This window comes from Nelumbo lutea, chromosome 6 (genome assembly GCF_056320005.1).
Source record: "Nelumbo lutea isolate HS-2025 chromosome 6, American lotus-T2T, whole genome shotgun sequence".
NCBI classification, from domain to species: Eukaryota; Viridiplantae; Streptophyta; class Magnoliopsida; order Proteales; family Nelumbonaceae; genus Nelumbo; species Nelumbo lutea.
The window spans coordinates 62461962-62488371 of NC_142689.1; the positions used below are offsets into that span (position 1 = coordinate 62461962).

The window sequence follows — 26410 nt, forward strand, 5'->3', positions numbered from 1 at the left end:
GCCCCTCGATGGCTAGACCTCAAGCCGAGGACCTCAAAGGGCGCTCAAAAGACCCTACTTTCTTGAATATCTGACTCTCAAGCCCAGAGCCAAGTCCACAATTCTTACTTGCAATCCCAACACTCTAGCACCCATTTTTCGGTCAAGGAGCACCTTGGACCCTAAGTATAATAGTAGTAGCAATCGTAGGTCTCCCAAGAAAAATCGAGCTCCATCAGAGACCGCCACGCACCACCAAAGATAGCATAGCGCATTGACATTAACAGTGAAATAAAAAACATGCAAGGACACTTGGACGAGCTTGAGTGGAGCCATCTCGAGCACAGTGATCTTGTCATTGGAGCGTGTTCCAATAAGAAGCTAGCCTTTATGGTAGAAATCATGGACAAGTAGCCCCTTGTAGGGGGTGGCCACCGTAGTTTAAGAAGTACGATGACACCTCAGACCCCACAAATCATTTGGAAGGGTACAAGGCTCTAATGCTCCTCCATGGGACTTCTGAAGCCTTGATGTGCAAGGCCTTCACCCCACCCTCTAAGGAGTAGCTCAACAATGGTACTCCGCATTGTTGCCTTGATCAATCACCACATAGGTCCAGTTTGAAGAGAAGTTCCTAGCATAGTGCTAATGCACCCGACAACTAGGGCCCGCCTACAGTTGGAGTCATCGGTATCATCTTTTGCAGGGAAAACGCTTGGAGGGGAGAGCCCATTGGCTCAAAAAGCCTATGCTCGTCTTAACAACCAAACTCCTTGTAACTAAATTTTGAGCAATCAAAGTTATTTTTGATGAGATGTGTTTTCCATACTATGCACACCAAGCACCCTTCATAGTGACTTGATTGAACTCTAACGACCAAGAATGAACACTTGGATTTCCTAGCTTAGGCTAGGCAAGGCAGGAATGGCGCCCCTACTAGTCATGGCCTAAGGACAACCAATGAATATTGCCCCATGGTGTCATAATGGCCTTACGGAGCTGATGACCCATGACAAGTCCCTCATCTTGGTGTCAAGGGAAGAGTAAGTCGAACACCATACCCAATCTGTTAAGGAGCCACCGACTAGCTCCGAGATGACCAGGTACCATCGAGCTCCAAAAGGAACCTAAGAGCTTGGAAGTACCTCATCCAGCTCGGCTTGGGGGTCACTTGAGCCATGAAGTTCGAGACTTCAGACAATCGAAGACTAAGGCCACACTTCATATAAGCAAGTAAGGGGGAAAAGCAATGAAATCTTGACTATGCTAAGTTGATGACCTCGGTTGACTAAATACTGAGGCCACATTTTAGACAAATAGTTCAAAGCAAATCGAGGAAGGCCACCATGTTAAGGCGAAGGCCTCGACCATCGGAAGGCTGAGGCCACACAACAAACATAATGCAAGTTAATAGTAGAAGCCAAAAAGTTGTGGCAAAATAACTTTCATTCATCACAAAATGTTTTACAAGTATTTTAGCCTAGCCTACTGAGCTATACAAAAACAAGAAACTACAAAAAAAAGAGACATTTAGGTTCACTACACCGAGCCACACAAGATTGACAAAAGAAGAAGATCAAGAGTCACTGGTCTATAAGAGGGTCCGATCTAAGTTGCTACTCGGCCTCGGGGTCTCGCTTGATTTCTCCTCCCTTGGCTTGGTGCACTTGAAGGGCTCCTGATCCAGAGGTTGGAGGCTGAGGATGGCCTTGGCCACCTCAAGAAACATCTCCGCCACCTTATTTTGGCATTTCTCAAACCTAAAGAGATATGAGTCGATAGCGAAGTCATCTATCTCCATTCATACTGGGCTAACATAGAAAACCCCTCGACTGCCCATCATTTGGCCTCCTCGATAACCCAATCTTGGGACTACTTGGCCACAAGAGCTCTCTTCTTAGACAAGTCCGTTGCAGCCTTCGCTTCATCCCACTCCTTCTTTAAGGCTTGGATCTTCTTCCCTTCAGCCTTCACCTTTGCCTTCTCACCCAAGGCGATCATGGCCTTTGTCTTCCCCTCCAAAGTCTCAATGAATTGAGACATGGCGTACATTTGGTTGACAAGGCGGATAACCGAGCAAACACCCTAATAGAATAAGGTAAGTCAGACCAAGCCGAAGCCAAAAAATGGTTTGTTACCTAGATAGCGAACTTGATAGCCATTCTATTAGTTACCGGTTGACCCACTAGCCTATTCTTGTAGATCCTTTACCACTTCGGGAAGCAAGATACCCTGGAAAATTTCTTCACATGCACCCTCCTTCTTCAAGGGAGACGGTTGGCATAACCTCACAGTTCGGCCAGTAGTAAGGACCTTCCTCTTGTGTCTAAGGCCTTGATGGTGGTACTTGACGGAGGGGGATCGGTTGCCTCTAAACACTTATCTCGATCCCAACCACTCCCTCATGAGGACGCTTTAAAGGCCAAACAAGTGCATGTCCTAAACTCCTGGTCTCCTCAGCTATTGGAGGCACACTCTTTGGCCAAGACGTCATCTTCTTCTAGCTCTAAGCACTCTAGAGACGATGGAGTCTAGTCGTCTTCTCCTTTTTCCAGCTCCTCGGTCAACTTCTAACGATCCTCTACTAGCCATATATTGGAATCTACAAAGGAAGATAGCCGATTAGTATCTCACAACAAATGGCACAAGATCAGCCGAGCCTTGAACGTATACTCCATCATGTTGATATGAAGACTAGCCATTTTACCTAAGGCCTCCCTTTCCTCCTCAGTCAGACACTCTATGAGAGGCGCCTTCAGCTTGGTCGTAGGGGTCCTCAGCCTTAGGGGCAGGGGCCATCCACCCTCTTGGCTTACGAAGAAGTACCTATCCTTTAATCTTTGCAAAAATGAAGGGGCACTAGCTAAGACCTTCAAGTTTTGTCGGGCTAAAAAGTAGTAAAATCTTGGTTGGTCAAACTTCTTCAAGTATGGAAGGATGTGAAATGGTTGAAGGTCATCGGCATGCTCGGTTAATATCTGCACCAGCCCCTCATCTAATGAGAACCTAAGCCCGACCTCTAGATTATGGTTGTACATGCACAATTTGCCCTCCCTGGGCTGGTTTACGCACTCATCCCTCCTTGGGCACCTTAGCTTATACTCATCAAGGATCGAGTATTCACTCTGGATATAGTCCATGTCAGCCTCAGTCAGGCAACAAGGCACATCACCAAGTCTAGGGAGACCATGGATGGTGGCCCGTTGACCCCTCTCGGTCACGCCAGACTCCTCGTCTGCCTCGACCTCACCCTGACCCATATCCTCACTATGGACTTCGGCCTCTCCCTTCATGAAACTACTTGTCTAACAGACCTCCTCCACGAAGTCCACTCTAGTAACATCCATTCAAACTCAACCTTGTTGGCATCGATCTCAGGGGTCCTCATGTCAGCGGTCTCTCCTTGAGAAACCGCCCCCCTCTCTGCTTGCTACTTGTGTTTGACCCGTAGTCCTAGAATACCCCAAAGAACACTCAGAAGAAAGAGGCAAGGATGAAAACATACCTCACCCAGAGATGAAAATAAAGGGTATTGAGGACAAAAACCTTAGCCAAGTTCCCCAAATCGCTCTTACTTAAATGGCAAAGTGAAAATGGTTCACCCTCTATCACCTTATATAAGGGCAACCAATGGTTAGATCAAGGTGAATCGATGGTCTAGATCGAATCCCAAGGCTCATGCATACACGTGAGCTCGGGGAGATGAAGCAACACGATCGCACACCTAGGCCTAGACACCTGCGTAATGGTTTGACCGTAGACACGTGGCTTGACCGACACTTAGAATTTTGACAAGAGTTCCACAGCCAAGCACCAAAACATCTCAGCCTTCAGATTTTGTCCAAGCACCTCATCCTCAACTTTAGAACTGGGGGATTGGTGTTAGGGCCATATCCCAGTTGTCAGCACTCGCCATGTGGGCTCCAAAGTGACCAGATCCATCCAATGAGTTCGTCCACATCAGCAGCTCTGTGTCACTATCGAGTAGGTGATTAGATTGTCCTACAAAGACCTTGGACGAATAAGCTCCAAGACATCCCGCACAAGACCTTTGAGGATCATGAACCTCGACTTCTTCAGAGAAACGATGCATGGGACACAGAGCATAATCCAACAAGCTATGACACACATCTATTTAAGGGCATCTCCCCCAAAGGTTTACCATCTCTAAGCTCCCTTACTCCCTTGCTCTCATATCTCCTTTGCTCGGACCAACTCATTGTCAATAGGTCGGCCCAGTTGATCTCACTATCCTTTATAGACGTAAGCGTCGGAGTGCCTTCCCCGGGGACCACATCCTTGGGCCTCTAACATTGTTTTGCCTACAGATCTGCTCGATGCACAACCTCGTCCTTCCACCTTGGCTTCGTCCTATTTGGCAGGATCATTTGTTACATGTCCGCCTTTGCTACATCTCATATTGGACATCACTCATACTCCATATAGTACCAATTTGATAGCCCATTTTAAAGAGTTGTCAATGGGTAGGATCTTGCCCCAATTATTAATTGGATTTAATAATTTATTATTAAAATTATTATTGTTAATAAAGTTTAATATTATATAAAATTAAATTAAAAAATCCATTTAACAATAATTTATTATCAATCTAAAATGATTAATTTAATAAAAATAAAATTAACTAATAAAAATTTTACAAACTTTGAAATGATAATTGTAAAATTAATTACAATAACATTATAATTAATTAAGAAAATCACACTATCATAGTGATCCATTCTTGAATTGGCCTTGAATTGGTTCAGTTCAATTGGGAATATTATAAGGCTCTGCATTCTTCAATTTCACTTGACATAGCCCATGCATCACATGGGTACCAACTAGTATTTCAATTTCAATTGGGAATGTTATAAGCAGTTCACATTAGTATTTTCTCCTTTTCCAAACCCCGTTTCCTGCTTCCTCTCTAACTTTCTCTTCTGTTCCCTTCCAACCCTCCCATTCAGCCAACTCAACACCCTCTCTTTCCGCTCCTCTCCCTTCCCATTCGAGGTAGAGGCACATCCCTTGGCTTCTCCTATAAAAACTTTCTATTTGGCAATATTACATATTTGATTGAATCACAAACTTCATAATTTTTTCTTTTCTAATAAAAAACTCCCTATTTTTTCTTATCCTTCTCAACCATGAACACGGTAGTTCCCAATCATGAAGACAGTTGCAAAAAATGTTTGCTTTGTTCTCCATTCGTTCATATCAATCTCTATTTTTGTCTAACAATCTATTTGATATCATGTGTCCGTTTTCACATTGTTTTAGTTACCACTGAAGTTTCAGTTTGTCCAATAAATTAAGGTTGGGTTGGAGTTTTAGTTGCAAAGGAAGTCCCACCTTGTTTTTGTACAAATGAAGATTCTTTATTTTTTGTTCTTGAGAATTTAGACTAATATAAGATTTGAGTGTCTAGACAAAAAGACAAAATTAATAGTGTTTTGTTACTCTATTTCAAACCTTGCAGAAATCTTCTAAGGAGTCATCAACTTAACTAAAAACAGTCCATAGGGATCTAGAGTGAACAGGATTGCAACGAATAGGATTTCTAATAAATTTAGTTATGCTCCTTTAGACTGTATTTGGTTTGAAGGAAAAAATATGGAAAGGTAGGAACAATGATTAAAATATCGATACAATATGCCTGATTGTATCATATCTGTATCAGACTGCACCGATATGGGATACACTATGATGCAGGTGTATCTTGCCAATCGTGTGTATCGATCCAATATGCTCGAACCCATGTCAGGCAATGCACGCCTAATACTCAAATACACTTTAACCACAAAGTCATTTGTTATTTTATGATAATATATGTAATAAAATAACCTTTATTAATCTTAATGTTTACATGCAAACAAAAACCAACATACATTGATTTTCAAAAACTTCAACTATAAATTAAAAATATTCAAAATTAATAATTTATAAATAAATGAAATAAATAATTTATAAAATCCACACACACACACACACACACACACACACACACACAACATATATATATATATATATATATATATATATATATATATATATATATATCAAAAATGAATTTTAAATTTAAAAATTTATACAAATAAAATATTTGTAATAGAATAATTATTTTAATACTTAAATTTTATAAATTCGCATATGGTATATATCTTAATTTTTTTTTATAAATTATTAATTAATATTTTAATTTGCATTAAATAACAATATATTTATTATTCACAAAAATAAAAGTATTTTTTAAAAGTATTTGAAAATATAATATAAATGAAACCTATCAAATCCATTAGTGTACATTTTATACAAAAAATAATTTTTAACTTGAAAATTTTATAAAAAAAATATTAATAATAGAAAAATTATTTTAGTAATTAAAATTTATGAATTTTCATATGATATGCATTTTCAAAATTTTAATAGATTTGGTGTATTTTATGTTAAGATTATATATTTTTATAAATGATTAATTAATAATTTAATTTAATTTTTATAATAACATATTTATTGTTTACAATAAATATTATTTATCAAACATTTAAGAATGAATTTTTTAGTTGAATTTTTTATTAATGTTAAAAAATAAAAATAGGTAAATAGAACAAATGATATAATAATTCAAATATAACAGTTGCATATGCTTTATGCCTTAGACTTTAATAGATAATAAAATAATATTAGCTTTTTGTATATATTAATTTGTAAAAATCTGTATAATATTTTCCTTGGACTCTTGATTAATGCATTATTTATAGAATTGTATAATATCTATATGTCTTGCTATATTAATTATAATATATTTCTTCATATGTGTGTGTGTGTGTGTATATATATATATATATATATATATATATATATATCATCTAAATATACAATTTCTATGCATTTATATATTATTTATAGTTATTTTAACATTAAACTTAATGCTATTTATATATTTATGAAATTTGTGTGCATTTTCTTAGTGTATCCAAGCATTGTCATATTTTTTCATTCGTATCCATGCGTTTCCCAAGCGTGTCCATATCCATATCCATATCCAAGTTGTCCGGTACGATACCCAATACCGATACTTTAATCCTTGGGTAGGAAAACCTATACAAACCAATCATAGCCTTAAATACTAAGAATGCATTTGTGCCATTCGATTTATGTCGAAACACATTGTTATCCATACATTTCACCGGATAAATCATCTTATGGGGACAATGTTTAGGGACACGCTTGGGAAACGCATGCTAAGAGCAATTTTTAAGAGAGATGAAGTGTGAAAAGTCTGGTTAGGGATGCAAATGGATCAATCAGATTTGAATTAGGGTATATTTGAATGGGATCCAATACTATAACCATAGATCCAATCCAATCATATATCATAAACATTTATTAAAAGGAAAGGAAAATATAATAGTTTATATAAAAACAAAAAGTATATATATGAATATTTTTTCAACTATTTTCATCATATATATACATGTTTTTCATAAAAAATATAAAATATAAAAAATTTACAAAAATACAATATAAATATATTTATATGTAAATAAATAAAACACACATATATTCGGGTTGGATTGAATCCAATATAATAGGGTTGAATTTCGGATCAGATGGGATAGGCTTATCCATTTGCACCCCTAATTCTGGTCGGACAAGTGTTAGAAAGAAAAAGGTGAAGCACAAGACAATGGAATATTGGAAGAAGAATCAGAAGAGGCCACATATCTGGTGTTCCAGTCATTCACGTCATGAAAACCCATCTCGAAAAAGCTGGGTGAAGATGATAAAGGTAACGGGTCAAATACGACCCATTTACTATAACTCTATAAAAGAAACAAGAGGGTTTCAATGTTTTTGGACCAAATTTGACCTATTTTCGATACTTGAACCGCTCTTATCAATTAGTAATTTAGTCTAATGACTAAACATTCAAATGACAAGTTTTGCAAAGTATTGCATGCACAACTTAAATAATCTATGTGGGCCACACAATGCAATACTCCAATACATTTATGTGTTTAATTTGTTATTGAAACAATGAGTCAGAATGAAATAATGTAAGTTATTAATAACATTGCCAATTTCCATTAATAATTTATTTATTTAACTTAATTATTAAATACAATTCGTCTATAAAAGTTAACTCTATAGTTTTTATTTATCTTTATTAATAAAAATAATTTAACTTAACTATTAACAAATATAAATTATTTTTATTTCTATTTAATTATAATCATTAATAAAAAAAATGAGAATTCCATGTAATTACATTTTTTTTTGGCTTCATGGAATGGAACTACACAACAAGGTAGTCCATTCCCATGTCCTTAATTACAGGATTTGATCCCAAGTCTCTACTACAACGAGTTATAAATCCTATCAGGTAAGCCACCATCAATAACTTCATTAATTAAATTTAATTAACTTAATCAATTTAAAATGAATTAAGTTACCTTAATTATCTTAATGAATTTTATAAACATGAGATTTTATTCAATAAAAATGTATAAGTACTGTTAACAAAAAAATAATTTTATATAGTAAAAGAGTATATAAAGAACAAAAATATTAAGTTAATTTAACCTAATTGACTTTTTTTTACCTTAATTAATTTATAAATCTTTGTTTGCTTCCATATTGTTTGTCAAAGCCCAAATAAGAATTTATTCTAAACATGAATAATTAAAGGCTGTGGGAAAGAACATGTAGGTCCTTATGGACCTCAACTCACTTGTCGCTATTCACTGCTTCTGTTTCTACTACTAAGTATCAAATACAAATAAGCACTTATTTTTAACATAAACATTCTAAAAAAATGCCTAAGTTCATCTACCTCTTCTTTAGTTTTGCCTAGAGGTCTCTCATTTTTTTGTTTGTTTGATTCTTGGGGTTGTGCTACGCTCCGTCTTGTATAACAATCTTTGGTTTCACAAAAAAAAAAAAAAAAAAAAAAAGTCCATCTACCTCATTTTTACCATCCCATATGCCCATTTTTAAATTCATAAAAACATATGCTTATTATGGTGCAATAAAGAATAATAAGTCCCAAAATTCAAAATTAGTCTATAGCCATGCAAAAATTCAAAATTTCAACTAAAATAGTTCCATAAACCAGGGCTAAAGGGCTTAGTCTCATTATGTGTCAAGTTGTTTTGTATTGAAATCTGTCCAATGAATAGAAGAGATTAAATCAGCCCCCAACAAGATTGTGCCCCTCACAACATCTCACAGCATATTACCGCCATGTATTGGGAACATCTGCTGATGATAATACCAGAAACGATGATGTCATTATTGGGAGATGTTCCCAATACATGGCAGGGAGTGCTGTGAAACGTTGTGGGGGGCAGCAATCTTATATATGTTTGGTTCCATTTACGTTTATTGAGTAAGCCTTTATTGATGATGCCACATAGGTGCCCCATTAGCAAATACCTCATTAATTGCATTTGTGTGTATCGAAATTTACAAAAGCAAATTTCGGTTACACTTTTCCCGTTTTATGAAGCTTTATTTTGGAACTTCTTGAAACGGATAGGCATTTATTGGCATTTTGCTGATGTGGTGCCTAAGAACGCCTATATATCATAAACACCCTCGTTAAATGTGTTTCTCAGTTTTGCAGTCATATAAGTATAAAACGTTTACTGAATAAACGTAAACGAAATCGAACACCCTGCTTGTGGGGAGCTGATTTTAAGTCTGGATTGAGACCAATGAGTGAAACATGTGGGCCCCTTTTGCCACATGTAATTACCAAATCACTCTCCTTTTAAAAGGGGTCTACATAAATACCTCTGATATGGACATATGTATGATTGGAAAATGTACCATTACCACAACTCATCCAGCTCTAAGTTCAGAGTTTGAATGTAACAGTTTTTTCCTATTTAATTTAGAAAACCAGTAAGTGGTGGACATTGAGGGTGTTGCCATCCAATCACCCCACCAAAGTCCAAACCATTACCCTCTTTTAAAAAGGAAAAAAGGTACAAGTAGCAAGTTTTAAGGCCTCGTACGGGCTTATGGGACTGGTCCTTTAATGCTAATATTTATAACTTAACTAGGGTTTACAACAAAGTTATACATATTCTTTTCTATTATATTATAATTATAAAAATAATTCATGTATTTCACCTTAATCATTTATCAAGTACAAGCTTGGCATCTTAATCCTTACATCTTTATTATCACAATAATTTTTTTTTGTATTTATTTTTTAATGGGTGAGCTTGGATTGAACACGTCACCTCAACATTGCAACCATTTTGTGTATTTTTCTTAAAAAAAATACTTGACAACTCTGATGGGCAACCTTATACTTTCTACTTACATTTCATCTGGAGGGCAATTATGTAATTCTACATTTACTATTTATGTTGCTTGGACCTCTTAAAAGTCTAATTAAAAACTTGCCAACTAGGATAATTCCAACACATCACCTGATTTTATTGGGAGTATGTCGGAGGTAAAAAAAAAAAAAAAATCAACATTCACAAAACAAGGCTTTTACTTGCTGTTTTGTGTTTTTTATTGCCCACTTTGCTATTTATACATTATTAGTTAAGTTGGTTCTGACTTCTGAGTCATTTATTTATTTATTTTTTTCAGATTTACAACCAGAGACAATGGCGTACTTATTAGAAAGAGGAGGAAAAGGAAGTGATCTTCTAGGGTTTTGTACTGTATGTGGAATTTTTCAACGACCTACTTGATAAGCAAAAGGTAGCGTGTATACATGATCAGTCTTAAATCAGTTTCTTTAACACCATTTTACTTTAACAGAAATAACCTTTTTTTTATTGTCTAGATTTTATTTGAATAATAAATTGTTAATAATCCTGTACTTAGTACTGATCACTCAACAAATTACATATTAGTACTTTGCTTGGGATCCACCATGCATGTGGTAATTGGTCTACAAGCATTTAAGCAATTTTTTTATTTGATTAAGGAGATTAAATTAGGTTTTGATTTCTGATCAAGTGGCCTACTTTGCTTGGGACCCACTTTATTCTGTTTTTTCTTTCCTTTGTTTTAAGAAAATGTCATTTTATTTATTTTTTTAAGTGTAGGACAACTAATTTCTATGAAATAACCAGCATACCAGATCTTATAGAAAAATTAAATAAGCCTCTTCATTCTCAGGTCCTTTAATCTTAACCCTGCAAGTTGGAAGTAAATGGTTTTGAAATTCTTGAGTTTTTGAGTTATGACCTATGTATGTTTCATTCTGTTATATGGCTTGAATCAATAGGAGGTGCACCTTTTGAGTCGAAATCTGCTGCATCCATGGCAGGATATAATGGGCTATGTAATCAATTACGAGTGAACATGTTAGTGTTTTATACAAATGGGGTTACATGTTTTAAAATAACTGTATTTATCATGGTTTTTAAAATCGGATCACACGATTGGATTGGAAAAACTAGGAATCGGTCAGGTGATCAGTTCCGTTTTACTTCAAAACCATTATTTCTCCAAAAACCGTTGGTTTGATCAGCAAACTGCTGACCCGGGCGATCAAACCATTCAATGGTTTATTCGGTTTTCTTTTCTAATTTTTTTTATTTTTATTTTTTATCAAAACAGGCTGTTCATTCGGTTCAAATGGTCAGACTATTCGACCTGAAAACCGGACTCCTGATCGATTCGTTGTCCGATTCAATTTTAAAAACCTTGGTATTTACAGCAGATGCAGTATTGAGGGGGAAGTATTGGAATGAAATTGTGGTAAGAGGCAATAGCAGAAAGCTGACAAAGGCTTTAACTACATTTTGCTTGGAAGGACACAAGTCACAACACTTGTTATCAAATCAACTCAATGGAATTGACAAGCCCATGGGTTTGAGGCCCAAATTCCTACAAGTTGAAACAACTTTCACTATAAACCAACCGGATTGATCAAAAAGGTCTAATTCAGGTTGTATTTTGTCACTCTGGATCTGCTGCTACCTATAAAATATTCTCACATGGAACACCACCGAGGTGTGTTGGGAGCATTTCTTTACGAATGAAAAAGGAGATATTCCTAATACACAACTGTATGTCTTGTGGGTAGAGATATAAAAATAACTTGTGGATAGCAGATCCGAGCCCGTATTTTGTTAATCCAACTGAGGCCATTCTCACTCCCCATAAGGTAATTGCAATAAACACGAGCTTTCTCTGAGATGGGTCTAAGAGTATGTTTGGGTGCATTGAGTGTACAGTTCAGATCTCCTATCCACAAAAACCCTTCCCACATGACATCACAACTACACTTGGGGAACATTTCCTTTACTTGTATGTTATCATGTAAGGGAAGATATTCCCAATGCACGGCTGTAGTGTCAAGTGAGAAGGTGTGGATAGGGTTCTTGTGGGTAAGAGATCCTGAGTTTACCCCCTTGAAATAGTGGGTTTCTTCCTTGGCCTTTTAAGATGATGTCAATTCCATTATCGAATTTAATCAAAATTCATTGGTTAACAACTGCTGAAGGAATGGGGCAGCAAGAGAGATCCAGAGCTCTATATCGCTTTCTATTCTTAATTGAGTGACTTGGGCCAACAACCCAATTGGTTGTGAGTGATTGTTTCTAATCCAGCTTCCTTGGCAGTATTGCATTTGGCAATTTCCTAATCAATTATGCACACTCACATCTCAAACAAATGTATTGGTACTTGGTGAAAATGGCTTACTACCTTTTTCGATTAGAAAACTTCATGTGCATGGAAATGGTCTCCACACCCCATCTCTATCAGCCCGAGAGACCTGTCGTCAATGGTTTGTCTTAATCCCATCAGCTGCTATCCTTTGGAAGATGATCATAAAGTGATGCACAGCCTCGTATAATCTATAAAATATGACTGATTTGACTGACAGTGGCCCATTTACGATGACTCCGATGATCCAGATTGATTGGTAACCAAAAGCTGTGTAGTCATGTGATGCAGGAGATAGAAGTTGACTTCCTGTTGAATTGCTGTTGGTTGGAGTCCCATGAATCAAAGCAGGGAGAAGATTGAACACAAAGCAGAGGCTGTAGAGCTTTTAAACAAATTCTAGTCCTAATTAGTTTGGATCCAAAAAAGGACTTCTAATGTTCCTCTCCCCACTGAAACAAATTCTAGCCTAATACACCTTGATAATCTAAAAACAGCCTTTGTTATCAATTGGGCAACTTGAATATAAGGTTGGTGTAGAATTGGCCTTGATTTTGGGTTGGGTGTAAAAGATGGAAGAGCCAGATGGTCCCTTGTTTGGTAGTTAGCCTGAATTTACCATGTGGCAGAAACAGGGGAAGAAGTCTATATGATGAGTCAGCATTCTATTCTTCCATGTGGCAACAAAAAAAAAGGGAAATTTTGATACTCTTGAATGGCTTTTTGGGCAAAAGCAAAACACTGGTACAAGGTGGGGTAATGGCTGTCAGAACGCAGAGAGAACAACAGAAACCAAAATCAGTGGCACCTTATGTGATGGACAGTCCAGATGACATTATGATTCCTCCACATGGCAGAATTAGGTGGGATTGTCTAGGGAGAATTCCTATTTGACCAGGTAGGGAACCTTTTCCCATGTCCTGTATGGTAGATGGTCTGAATTGATTATATGAGAATTAGGTGGATCATTAAGACAGTCTTCTATCTGGGGCCGAAAGGTGTCCCTGCGTTCCTGTCCCCAACCTTTAATCATGGAAAAAACTAGGCATAAAAGGGATTGCATCAGAAAAGGAAGTGGGAATGCTAGTGAACTTGTATATATCAGAAAAAAGAAGTGGTCCTGCTAGTGAACTTGTATAGGTTTTTCTACCTTTCTCTTTTTTCTTCCTACCTTTTTCTTTCAAACCAAAAACAGTAAAAATTGAATAAATCTTACTTGTTTTTTTTTTTTTTTTTCAAGTTGCAAAGTAGTTTGGAACTCAAAAGATCTGTGTCTCTGTTAATCAAATTTTTTAATGAGCATTCTTAAATAACCAAGATATCCTATACATGGCAAATTAATTTTGGAGTTCAAAAGCAAGTCCTTATATTAATTGAAAGATTTTCAGCACAAAATACCTTGCCTCATTTGCAAAATAAGCCAAATTATATTGAAAAATCAGCGAGGGAATCTTTCACATGAAATGTTGTTTGAGGCCCAAAGTCACTTGACAAATTTGTCTTAGTTGTCTTATAACTTTTTTTTTTTTGGTATTTGATGATAGGCCTGAATCCCTATAGAGGCCATTTTTAGTAGTGCAGCACCGCATTTACAACCCTCCCCAGATTTGGTGGTAGGGGGATTCCAATCCCAGTCTCTGTTGGAATGAACCAGCTAATATACTGACTGAGTCACCCCTCGGTGCCTTTTCACTCTTTCGTGGAATGGCGCAACATAATTAATATAGACAAGCCCAATAAAATTAGAACAAGGATTAAATGATGATGACAACGACGACAGCGGGCTAATTGATGGGGAAGGTTCATTTTAAAAGCCCTAACTATGTCACTAAAACAATCCCCACCAACCCACAGTTGAACTGAAAAATCAACAAAAGATGCAAGCAACCACTACCTGTTTGAACAAACTAAGTTGCAGAAGTTTGCAACTATAAATGCTTTGTGATTGTTTTTTTTTTTTCCATGCAATTTTCAAGGGGGGGGGGGGGGGGGTTAGCCCATTCCACATTCCCTTATGATTGTAAAGGGGCTCCTAATCAGCCAAGTTGTGAAGTTGTGATCCAGAAACCACTCAACCGTAGAACATAATAACGGACAGATAGCTGTATTGACAAGGAATCAGACATCATTATCCTTCGGGAGGGAGATTTTGGAATTTAAATTTGGTCCTCCAGCCTTTTGCAGCCGTGAGGACGGTCTTGTGAGGACCAAATACGATTTTGAGTTTGTGAATCTTAGCAATTATTTTCTCGACATCATTATTTGCCTTCGATGATCATCACCCTCAAGATGAATATTTTCACGCTTATGGTTAAGACTTACGAGATTATATAGCTACATAAAAGATAATCGGGGTGAGATTAATCGAGTATAAAATTATGGCTCGAAGAATGGAGCTTCATCTTGAGAAAAGTTAAGGCCATCAACTTCCCCCAGTATGACAGTCCAAACTCCAAAGCAGTTTGCAAACTCATCACCTCCAAATCTCGGGAGTGGTGCAAAAGTGCAAACTCACCGTAGGAGTCCTTGTGGACAGTAGAGAAAGAAATGGAACGCCTAATGTTCATCATCCATTGGTTTTGACAATTGAAAAACAGTTACTTTTGGGGGGCGTTCTTTTGGATTTTGAGAGGGAAATATTGGTCAATGGGATTTTAGTTTTCATTGACCAAGAATCTGATGTTCATTTTTCAGATTAATATGGGGATCGGCGAAAGTTTATTTTTCTGAGTATCACTTACCTATCCATCTCGTAGGTGGATAAATAACTTTTCCACCTACGAGAAAAGTTGCTAACACTTGAATGAGATAAAAAAATTCCTTCTAATAATGGATTGTTATGACTAAAATGGTCATTACCTTATTTACCTAAGAAATAAAAGAATATGGGTAAATGTTTCCGAGGAAAAACTTACTTAAGTAATTACATTTACCCAGATAAGTAACTTACCAAAAAGTGAATGGGGCCTTGAAAGTAAACAAGTGATAACCACAAAGGGCACGGCCAGAGACTCAAATGTTTGTCTCACAATCACTCTTAACAATTTCACAAAAGGAATTGAAAATTGTATTTGGCATGCTTATTGCAATCCAACTTCTCTACTCCATAGAGTATGCGGATTTCATCTTGAAACTCTCAAGGGAAGAATGTGATACTTGGTAACTTTGGTGTTATTCTAACGACCGTAGTAGGTGTACAGAGGTCATACAACCAAAACAATAGTTCATGAAAAATCTAAAGATAAAGCATTATCTTATAAAGATTTAGAACTTAGACGCACTTCAGATGGAAAACTGAAAAGAACTATTGCTTCAATTTGAATCCAGCATATGATATCTAAGCTAAACAATGTTTCTTGTGTTGGTTGAAACGGTTACACACTACTGTACAGACTCCAAATACTATCTTTACAATTAGAATAAGATGGAAGGCACCCTACATTTGTGATAGGTTCCACCCTATTACAAATGTACAAATGGCCTAAAAGTGATAGCGCCTGGATAACCCAGAACAGGATTGCATCGGACTTGGAAGAGATTGTGGCTTTGAGCCTTCTTACCATTTGGAAAAGTGATAAGAGGCTATTCACGGAGCATAAAAGGCTTGGCACTGATCCTCAACTTTCCTATGCTGGTTGAACATGCATACTCTCATGCATATTCAGAATAAGAACGTGCAGCTCAGGGAAGATAGAAATGAGTAGCAGTTCCAACATTCCATATGCAAGTTGCTTCATACAGATATTAGACTGCAGTACACAACAAATACAGCATGCTCCATGAAAAATTGGAGAGCAGAACAAAATATGTATCAACAGGAACTTAGTACAAGACAGTTCACCATGCATAGGTTTATCAGAGGCTTGCCTGAAGGAAATAATAAATGTCTTTTGCACAGCATCTATACTGTTTGTGCCCAATCAAACTAACTAAGGCAGTTGGAGCTCCATCTAACATCAAGATGTTTCAGTTAGTCATGCTTATGTTAGTAAGATAGCTTCCTATCACAGAAACTAAGAGGCCAATGTGTGAAAGAAGGGGGGGGGGGTAATTCCCTCAAAATAAAAGAAACTTAACATAAAGATAGAAAGTTATAATGGAACTCCATGGAATGTTAAACAAAAAGAACAGATGAACATCTGAAACAAAAGAAATCATAATGAACAATTACACAATGAAGAAAATTATAGTGCTGGTAAGAAGGTTTAGTATAGTGCCCAGGTCAAGTCAGGTAAGCGGTTCAGTATGAGTCTGGGTCTATTATATTAGTTTAGTATTTGTGTCAAGTTATTCGTTTATGTTTCTGTTTCTACTTTAGGTTGGTTAAGCCTTCCCTATTTATTCCTTTATTAGGGGTGACCATTTATAGCCCAGCCCAGCCCAGAAATTTCTGGACTTGGGCCTAGGTTTTGTGTCCAATTTTAAACATATAATATAAAATATTATATACATTTATATTTTCTATATAAAATCATAGGCCCAACATAACCTGGGCCATGGTCACCCCTGACTTTACTCTGTCTGGGTGAGAGAGGGATACAACTGAGGGTTCTTATTCAATTTTCTAAAATAATGGCATTATGTAGGCTAACCAAGTTATAATTCTCTCTCTCTCTCATACATATTATATTTACTATTTAATGTTATATAGTATCTAATAATTTTTAAACATGTATTTTATGTCATATAATAAAAAATATTATATACATTTTATATTTTATATTTAAAATCATAGGTCCAGCATGGCCTGAGCCATGATCACCCCTGACTTCGCTGGCCATCTTCCATATGTCATTTGCTTTTGCAAAACGGCAGACACAAATTTATACAATTCTCAAACCCAAGATATAACATTAAACTTTCAATTTATATCACCAAAAGATACAACAGAACAAGAAGAGTAGTTTAAGAGGATTCCAAAAATAAAACTCGGTATGATTTTAGGTCCTTAGGTAAAGCAAGCAAAATTTTCAATTGGTATGGAAAACATGGTAAAGACATCCATTCTCCCATTAGAATGTTTATCAATAGAAGGCAGGAATTCATGCTTAATACTATTTAAGGGAAGAATTAAATTGCCACAAAGAATTAACGAGAGGAAGATATAAATACTCACCAAGGATCATTTTTTCTACATCACTTGCTCTACGAGTTGCCTCAAGTTGTAGTTCAAAAGACCCTGGTTCAGAGATCCTATTTCCAGCTAAATTGTTTGAGCTATATTCTGGTTTCTTATTAAATTGAGAGCCATCACCTTGATTATTAAGGAAAAATGTCCCATCGGGCCAAAGAACCTAATAAAAGAGACAGAGAAAGAAGTTAGAGAAAATAATATAGGAACTTTAGCTCTTTCTTCATAAAACAGTTTTATTATGGAATGAATATTCTAGAATTTCTTCTGTATCCAAATTTCAAATTATTGCTAAGGATGAGACTTTTAATTTATCCAACAGAAAATATAAAACTGAAAGTATTAAGGACACCTACAAGCTAGGATTATTTTTCAAAAGAAATCATCCAATGCCTTGACAGACAAGATATATTCAACAGAATGCTACAAATATCTCAATAATAAGGAAAAGATGAGTATGAGCACTCTAGCTACGAAGCCTCGTGTATAGAGAGAAGGGAAGCCTGAAAACTAATGCAAAGGAGAAACAACAGCAATGAGGCTCCTCTCCACTTTCACAATGATGATTTCTAATTTTGATATCCATATTTTTCCTCCCTAGTGCAGAAAACAGGAAAAAGGGTGAGGAAAAAGAACTTGACACCTGTATTTAATAAGCCTCTTTGAGTTCAATATTTAATTAAAGAGAAAAAAAATTGTGGACTAAATCCCCCCCCCTGTCTTTTAAACATGCCTTTGGAGGGACAGAACAAAAAATCACATATTTACTGCTCTAAAGGATTCATAGAATTAGCTTGGAATAGTATATTAAAACGGAGAGAAAAAAGAACTTGACACCTGTATTTGATAAGCCTCTTTGAGTCAATATTTAGATCAAAGAGCAAAAATTGTTTGCTAAATGTCCCCGTCTTTTAAACATAACATTGGAGGGCCAGAACCAAAAATAATATATTTACTGATCTAAAACATTCATAGAATTAGCTAGGAAGAGTATTTTAAAATGATTGGTTTTAAGAAACTCAGGTTGTAATCTGTCAAAGATAACCCATGAAGGAAGAAAAAATGAAGAGAAGTGGAGAAGTCAGAATGAGAAGAACGAATCTGTTGAGTCAGTGGGGCGCCCTCTGATCCTTTTATATTAATAAAATAAAAATTACAAAGAGGTCCCTGAGAATAGAATAATTACAGGATGACCCCTTGTGCCTAGAACATACAAAAAATACCCCTTACACCCCCTCAAGTTGGGTTATAGATATCATGCACAACCAACATACTACATAGCTCTTCATCACAGAAGAAGAGAGAAAGCTGAAGAGGAGTAAAGGTGATGGGTCCAAGAAGCTTATTGTGCCTAGTCCCTGAAGAAATCTGATTGCTGTGTTGACGAAAGAGAAAGAAGAGGAGAAAAAATAGGGTTTTCTATGACAGGTTATGCTCTGATACGATGTAATCTATCAAAGATAACCCCCATGAAGGAAGAAAGAAATGAAGAGAAGAGAAGAGAAGTCAGAATGAGAAGAATGAATCTCTTGAGTCAGTGGGGTGCCCTCTGACCCTTTTATATTAATAAAATAAAAATTACAAAGAGGTCCCTGAGAATAGAATAATTACAAGAAGACCCATTGTGCTTAGAACATACAAAAAATATCCCTTACAAAATAGGTAGGGGTAGCCACAAGCCGAGCCTTTCACAAGCTATTCAATATCGGCTTAGCTCGGTTTAACCTGAGCTTTAAGCCGAATTTGAGCCCGATATATAGGCTCGTTCGCTAATCGAGCCGAGCTCGAGCCCAGTGAAGCTCGGCTTGTGAGGCTCGTGAGCCTAGTATTAAATAACTAATTTTTATTATATATACATACATACATATATATAATAAATAATTTTATTATATATAATAATATTTTTATTTTTATGTATAATAGTAAATAATTTTTATAATTCTTAATTTTTTTGTCTAAAAAATAAAAAAATAAATTTATACATATAATTTTTATTTTTCAAAAAAAACTTGGCTTATAGTCGAACTCGAGCCGAACCGAGTTTGAACTTGCGAGCTATGAACCGAGCCGAGCTCGAGCTCAAGTCTCTAGCTTGAGTCGAGCTCAAGCTTGATACTATTCCTACGAGTTGAGCTCGAATTGTCAAGTATTCGGCTTGGATCGGCTCGGATCCACCCTAAACACAGGTGATCACAAGATCATCCAACAACCAAAAGCCTTGATGACTTGGTATGCTTGATTGATTGCCTAATCGTCACAAACCACCTAGGCCCTAATGCATTTTTTATCAGTAACAATAAAATTTTATCAAATAGTAAGAGGAAGCAAAAACAGATTGTGAGTAGCCTTAGCTACTCCACTAGGACTTCAACCTTGCCAAACTAGCAGCTTTTTAACTTTTCAACCTTATAACTGAGCCCGAAAACAATGTTCCTTGTTACCCTTATTTTGCTAACTGATTTTCTAAATTGTTTGCTGATCTTGGAAACAGAACCGCTTTGGCCACTGGTTTTCAGGTCAATGGTTTGACCGTCTGGGTCAACTGGTTCAAACATTTTAACAGTATATATCTCATCATACCCTTTGGATTGGAATATTAGGGTAGGATGGATATAAATGTTATGAGAAAGGGGGATAAGAATGAGAGTGAGAGAAGGATCTGTTGGCTTAGAGAAGGGAGAAAAAGAAGGTTGAGAGAAAGAAAGAGAATGGAAGAAGAAAGGGGAAGTAGAGCTGTGGGTGACCTATAGCGGCAATGGCGATGGCAACTTGCAGCAGCAACAGTGATGGATCTCTTTCTTGTAGATCTGTAATCTAAGATCTCTCTTACAGATGAACCTAAGATCTCTCAGATCTCTCTCTCATATATCCCTCGAATCTCTCTCTCTCAAATGGAGAATCTTGTTTCTCTCTATTTTTTGTCTGTTTTTTTGTCATTTTATTTTTATTTTGAAAAAAAAAAAGCATATTAGGTCGCAAGTCATTGCCTGGGTCAAACGGTTCAGCGGTCAAACTGTCTGAGTCAACGGTTTATTGACCAATTCAACGTTTTTTAGTAAAATAACTGTTCAACACTAAAGTAGAACCAATACCTTGACCGGTTTCTAGGCCGAACGATCCAAAGTTCCTAAATCACACCTGCAATAATTTGAATTAAAAGAAAAGAAGCAAGAGAAAAGAAGGAAATTGAAGAGAGAGAAGTGATGAAGGAAGAAGATGGAAGAAAATGTTGCGGAAAAACCCAAGAAAACATATTCAAAATGGCACTCAAAATGAAAGTAAAACAGAGATAAAGAGAAATAAGCACAGAGAACACACAGATTTACGTGGTTCAACTTATAGCCTACGCCCATGGGCAAAGGAGGAACAAAAATCCACAATGAAGTAGGTAATGGAGAAGAAATACATAGTTGTGCTCTCACAGAAAACCCTAAGCCCCAAATACACCCAAGCCCTACGCCTCCACCACAAACCACTATGAAAATTTGCCTTCGGGTTTTTCTCAAATTAGGATTAATGAAGTGGGTCGCCACAAAGAATTCAAGGCACAAACATAACAGAAAAGGAAGAAGAGAGAGTAGTTCAAAACCTCTCTTCAGCCCCCAATGATCTCTTTTACTCTTTTGTTGTAAAAAATAAGGACAATTACACGAGTGCCCTTAGTAGGGCGTCCATCACTAAAGACAATAATAAAAAACAATAAAAGAAGAGAAAACAAGCCCATAACTAAGGCCCACTACCTCCTAATACAAGTTATAAACATAACTTGAAGAAAAACGAAGAAAATAAGGCCAATTCGGCCCATTATCTGTACACTCCCCCTTATGCTGAGCATAGATATCAATCATGCCAAGCTTGCTTACACAATGTTGTAACTTTGCCTTTGGGACACCCTTGGTCAGAACATTTACTAATTGTTCCTCTGAGGCAATAAAAGGAAGGCACTCTTCTCTAGAAGCAACCCTTCCTCTTATAAAATGCCAGTCAACTCCATGTGCCATTGCCCTGTACTCTGCTTCAGCCGAAGGCCTAGCTACTACTGATTGTTTCTTACTCATCCAGGAGGCAATGTTCCCTGCAACCAAGGCACAACAATCCAATGTAGATCTCCTATTATCACTACTACTAGCCCAATCAGCATCTGCATAAGCCTTTAACTTCATGTGTCCATCCCTAGAGAAGATGGATTCCCTTTCCTGGAGTTCCCTTCAAGTAACACATAATTCATTCTGCAACAGCCATATGTGCATCTCTAGGGGCATGCATAAACTAACTGATCACACTAACAACATATGAGATATCTGTCGTGCCATGCAAAGGTATGGCAACTTCCCTAAAAGTATCTGGAACACTCCCTTGTCTTCCAAAACCAAACCATCATCAGGTGAGAGTTTATGGTTAGCATCAATAGGAGTAGAAACAAGTTTAGTACCAAGTTTCCCAATCTCCGTGAGAAGATTATTTTTGAAGGATAAAAAGGAAATTTTATTGAATTGAAAAAAAGGCAGTACATCTCACAATGATGGTTGTCAAGTTGACAAACCAAATACAGATCTAATCAAACTGTGAAGGAATCAAAATTGCAAGGATTCAAGTCCAAAGTACCCCAAAAGTTCTCTAACAAATCAGCTTTTTGAAAACCCGGGGTTCCATACAGTTACAACTCCTCCTGACAAACTCGAAGCTCTAAGCTCATCAATTAACCTCCTTCTTCACCCCAGATTTCATTCTTTATTTTCACCTCAAAGTTTTCCAGTATTGATTCTTGAATTAGGACTACCTCTGGTTTGATATTTCGGAGCAGAATCCTCACTGTCTCCCTCCTTCCTTCCCTCAAGCCCCTCACTTTCTAGCTGAATATCCTGATCTTCTCCCCCTCCTCCTAACTTTCCCCCACCCCCAAAGGTCACTCAATGTCATCAAGACCCTCCTCTTTTCCCCATTCCTCGTCCCACCCCTTGCTTTTTTTTGGAATTTCTTCCCTTTTCTTTTTCTCTTCTCTTTACTTTTTTTTGAACTTCTCAAATGCTATTTTCGCGAAGCCTTCCCCACCCCAAAAAACCAAGTTGAGAGATTTTCCTTGTAGAAGAACTACTAAAGGGTAGTTTTGTAATTCTACTGCACTGTACTTTATTTTTTCTTTCTTGTACTATAATAGGAGTGTACTTTAGTGTACATTTCCTTTTTATTCTCTTTGTAAGGACAATCTTGTCCATTCACATAAGCTTAATATAAACACATCTTTCCTGGGTTGGTTCGATCAGATTGATAAACCCTAACAGATCTGAACTTTTGTCTTTCTCTCTGCTCTCTCACTCTTGCTCGAGTTGACATGGTATCAGAGCAGGTTGCTCTCTGATCATTTTCTCCTCTTTTTGATCAGTGTGACATCTGTTGTTCTGCCAATTGAAAATGGATTGTTTTGATCTATCCAGAGATTAGTTTTCTCTGTTTTGCGCATCCAAGGAGAGAGATTTTATTAGATATCTCTCATATGACTTCAGTTTGCAGTGAGATTTGAAAGGAAGTATCGCCTAGGCCCTTTCATCATATTATGAAAATTTCATCGAGATCTGTGAATATTTGAGAGAGATCTATACATCTCTTCTGGGTGGCTGCACCTAGACTTTCCTTTTCTGGACTGTGTTTCAAGTTTTCTTCTTCTGCTGAATTTTGGATGATTTCTGGTGACTGTAAGAGGCTTCTATTATCAGTTTCTTTGATTCTCATAGCTTTATTACTTCTTTGCTGCTCGACTAGATCTGTCTTTACTTATTTCCTATTCATTATGGTTTTGGAAAAGAGTGAATTTATTTCCGTCAAGTTTGATGGGAGCAACTATGCTCTCTGGAAATTTCATTTTCAGTACTTTGTTGAAGGGAAAGGCATATGGAGTTACATTGGCGGTTCCACTCCCATGCCTGATGCAAGTGATGTCAAAGGGCTAAAACAGTAGAGAACCGAAAATGCTCATGTTACACCATGGATACTTGGGTCTATCTCAATGGATGTCAGTATCCCGATGAGAGGTTTCAAATCTACCCATGACATGTTCAAATACTTAGAAAAGGTATATCGGCAATCGAACATGTCTAGACAATATTAGATTGAAATCGATATCTTTTCCTATGTTCAAGGGGAGAAGTGGATTCAGGAATACTATGCAGGATTTATAAACCTTTGGACTGAGTATGAACTGGCTCACTTTGGGGATCTTTCTACAGATTGTTGTGTGAAGACCATGAAGAAGCATCTCACTAAGAAAAAGACCATGCATTTCTTGATACATCTTAGGCTTGACTATGAAACTCTACGCTCTAGCATTCTCAGTAGAGAACCAGTCCCTGAACTAGATGCAATTCTTGGAGAGTTGTTGCGGGAGGAAACACGTCTTCTTACTTTATCTGCACTTGATAAAAAAAAGGAACATGGGATTGATACTGTGTTCTTAGCTACCAAATAGAAGGGTAAGAAAGACTTCTCAAAGTTGCAGTGTTATGAATGCCAAGAATTTGGTCATGTGGCATCCCACTGCAAGAACTTTTGTACTTACTACAAACAACAAGGACATATCATTGTGGAATGTCCGACTAGGCCTCCTAAGAAAGGACAGCATAAGGCTTATCAGGCCTCAAACAAATCTGCTTCTACTGATGCTGCCACCTCATCATCAGCCCACAAATCAGATGCCTAGGGAAATCTGACTGAAGAAAGGACCCATGAGCTTATTGCGGAGATTCTATAAATTGATGTACCTTATTAGTATAGTCCCTGTTGTATATTACTATTACATCTTATTCTTCTTTTCTCTTTCAGCCCTGTATGGGCATTCTTGTGATTGTACATATCTTTTAATATATAAGAGACTCTTTGAGGTGGGGGTCATTCATTCTTGACACCTCTAAGATTATTCTTGTTCTTTTCTCTATTCAGCCAAGAGTGTTGACATGGTATCAGAGCAGGTTGCTCTCTGATCTATTTTCTCGCTCTCTTGAACCTTACTAGAAGCAGTAAACCAATCGTAGTAGGGATGTCTTGATCAACCCTTTTCTGTTCTTTCTTCTTTGCTCAACCAGCAGGAGAGTTTTCTTTATATCTCTCTTGGGAGACATTGGTTTGAGGCCAAACTTCAGATCTGGTGTTGCCTAGACCTGATCTATTCTCCCTACAAACAACATCTGATTTGGTGAAGTTTTCAAAGGAGTTCTGATCTTCTTCTTGGGGCGGCAACACTGTACAGTTTCCTTTTTTGGATTGCAACAACTTTGGACTTCAAATCTGGTGTCGCCTAGACCTGATCTATTCCACTCACAAACAACATCTGATTTGGTGAAGTTTTCGGAGGAATACTGATCTTCTTCTTGGGGCGGCAGTGAAGGGATGGGAGATCCATCATATGGATGGCCGAACCCTGTAGGAAGGTTGGGTGAAATTTCAAAAATTTCTTTACTCCCATCCGTAATCCTATTCCCAATTTAGAAAACTGCATTTTCAAGGTTCGTTCTTGTAACCAAACTGGACCAAATCTGAAACCAATATTAGGGAGGGATATACCTGATACGGAATCCACGCAAGAATGCTCCTCCCAACATAGGTGTTCACGCCCAAAGAGTGTACCAAATCCTCCCTCCATTGAAGATGACACAGCTTAGGATGAGGCAAGATCAGCAGGTAGTTCTTGCCAAGAACTTGTGATTCTTTAGCAAGAATCGAATGGGATAGTGAGCACAACTTCTAAATTGTTTCTTCTGGCAAGAAACAATATCAAGATCGAATCTTGATCAAATCCAAGAATTGGAGATCAAACAGGGTAGGGTGCCAAGCAGGAAGAAAAAGAACTGAAGGCAAGATTAGTCTAACTGAGTTGTCTTCTCTCTGTATTGAGTGGGTGTCTTTTTTAGGTCCGCCCTACTCTCTTATTTATAGCCTTAAAGAGACAACTTCCTAATCTCATCAGGAGTTTCCTGATCCAAATCTTTATTTGGATATGAACTTTTTAAGTGATAAAGATAATCCCTTATCTTATCTGCAGATAAAGATCAACCTTCCTAATCAAATTAGGAGTTCCTTGATCCAAATCTTTATTTGGATCTGGACTCTTTAAGTGGATAAGGATAATCCCTTATCTTATTTGCTGATCCAAATCCCAGATCCGCCCCTATTTAATTAATCTAATTAACCCAGTTCGAAATGGGCTTTTAGGCCCATTAAGCTTTTAGGCTCACATCCTATTTAATGTTGGCTAGCTTGGCTCTCTTTGTATGGCGTGGGACCCTATCATTGATCTACACATCAGCCACATGGGTTCAGCCTAGACTCTGTTACAAGGCCTAGTCGAATTCACTGCTGAATACAGTGAACCCCTGAGTCCATCACTATGGGCTCTTAATAGGCCCAACATTTACACTAAATGGTCATTGGGTCCAGCCATCTTATGAAGGCCCAAGGACTGTGGGAAGATGCAAGATTAGCCCATCAGGTATAACCCTTCAATGGTCTTACACTTAACCTCTCAGCCCATAATGATCAAACACTACTCGACAAGAGAGGACCTCTCCCTCGGCTGCAAGGTGCAATGTTGCACTCTCTACTCACATGGATCCCGGAAATTAAAACCTTTTGCAAACATTTTTAAACCATAATATATATATA

General features: G+C 37.1%; 1 protein-coding gene across 6 annotated transcripts in view; it reads right to left on the reverse strand.

The window, feature by feature from the left end:
• Positions 1-15854: 15854 nt before the first annotated feature.
• LOC148849210 (uncharacterized) overlaps positions 15855-26410 on the reverse strand; it is a 115263-nt gene continuing 104707 nt past the window's right edge. For 5 of the 6 annotated variants that reach the window (XM_088948377.1, XM_088948379.1, XM_088948376.1 and 2 more), the window contains 3 exons: positions 17744-17921; positions 16495-16577; positions 15855-16376 (listed from right to left, as the gene is read on the reverse strand). In XM_088948377.1, the coding sequence (XP_088804503.1) occupies positions 16254-16376; positions 16495-16577; positions 17744-17921 (384 nt within the window). In that variant the 3' untranslated portion in view covers positions 15855-16253. The remainder of the gene's footprint in view (positions 16377-16494; positions 16578-17743; positions 17922-26410) is intronic. The other variant, XM_088948378.1, reaches the window with a different exon arrangement.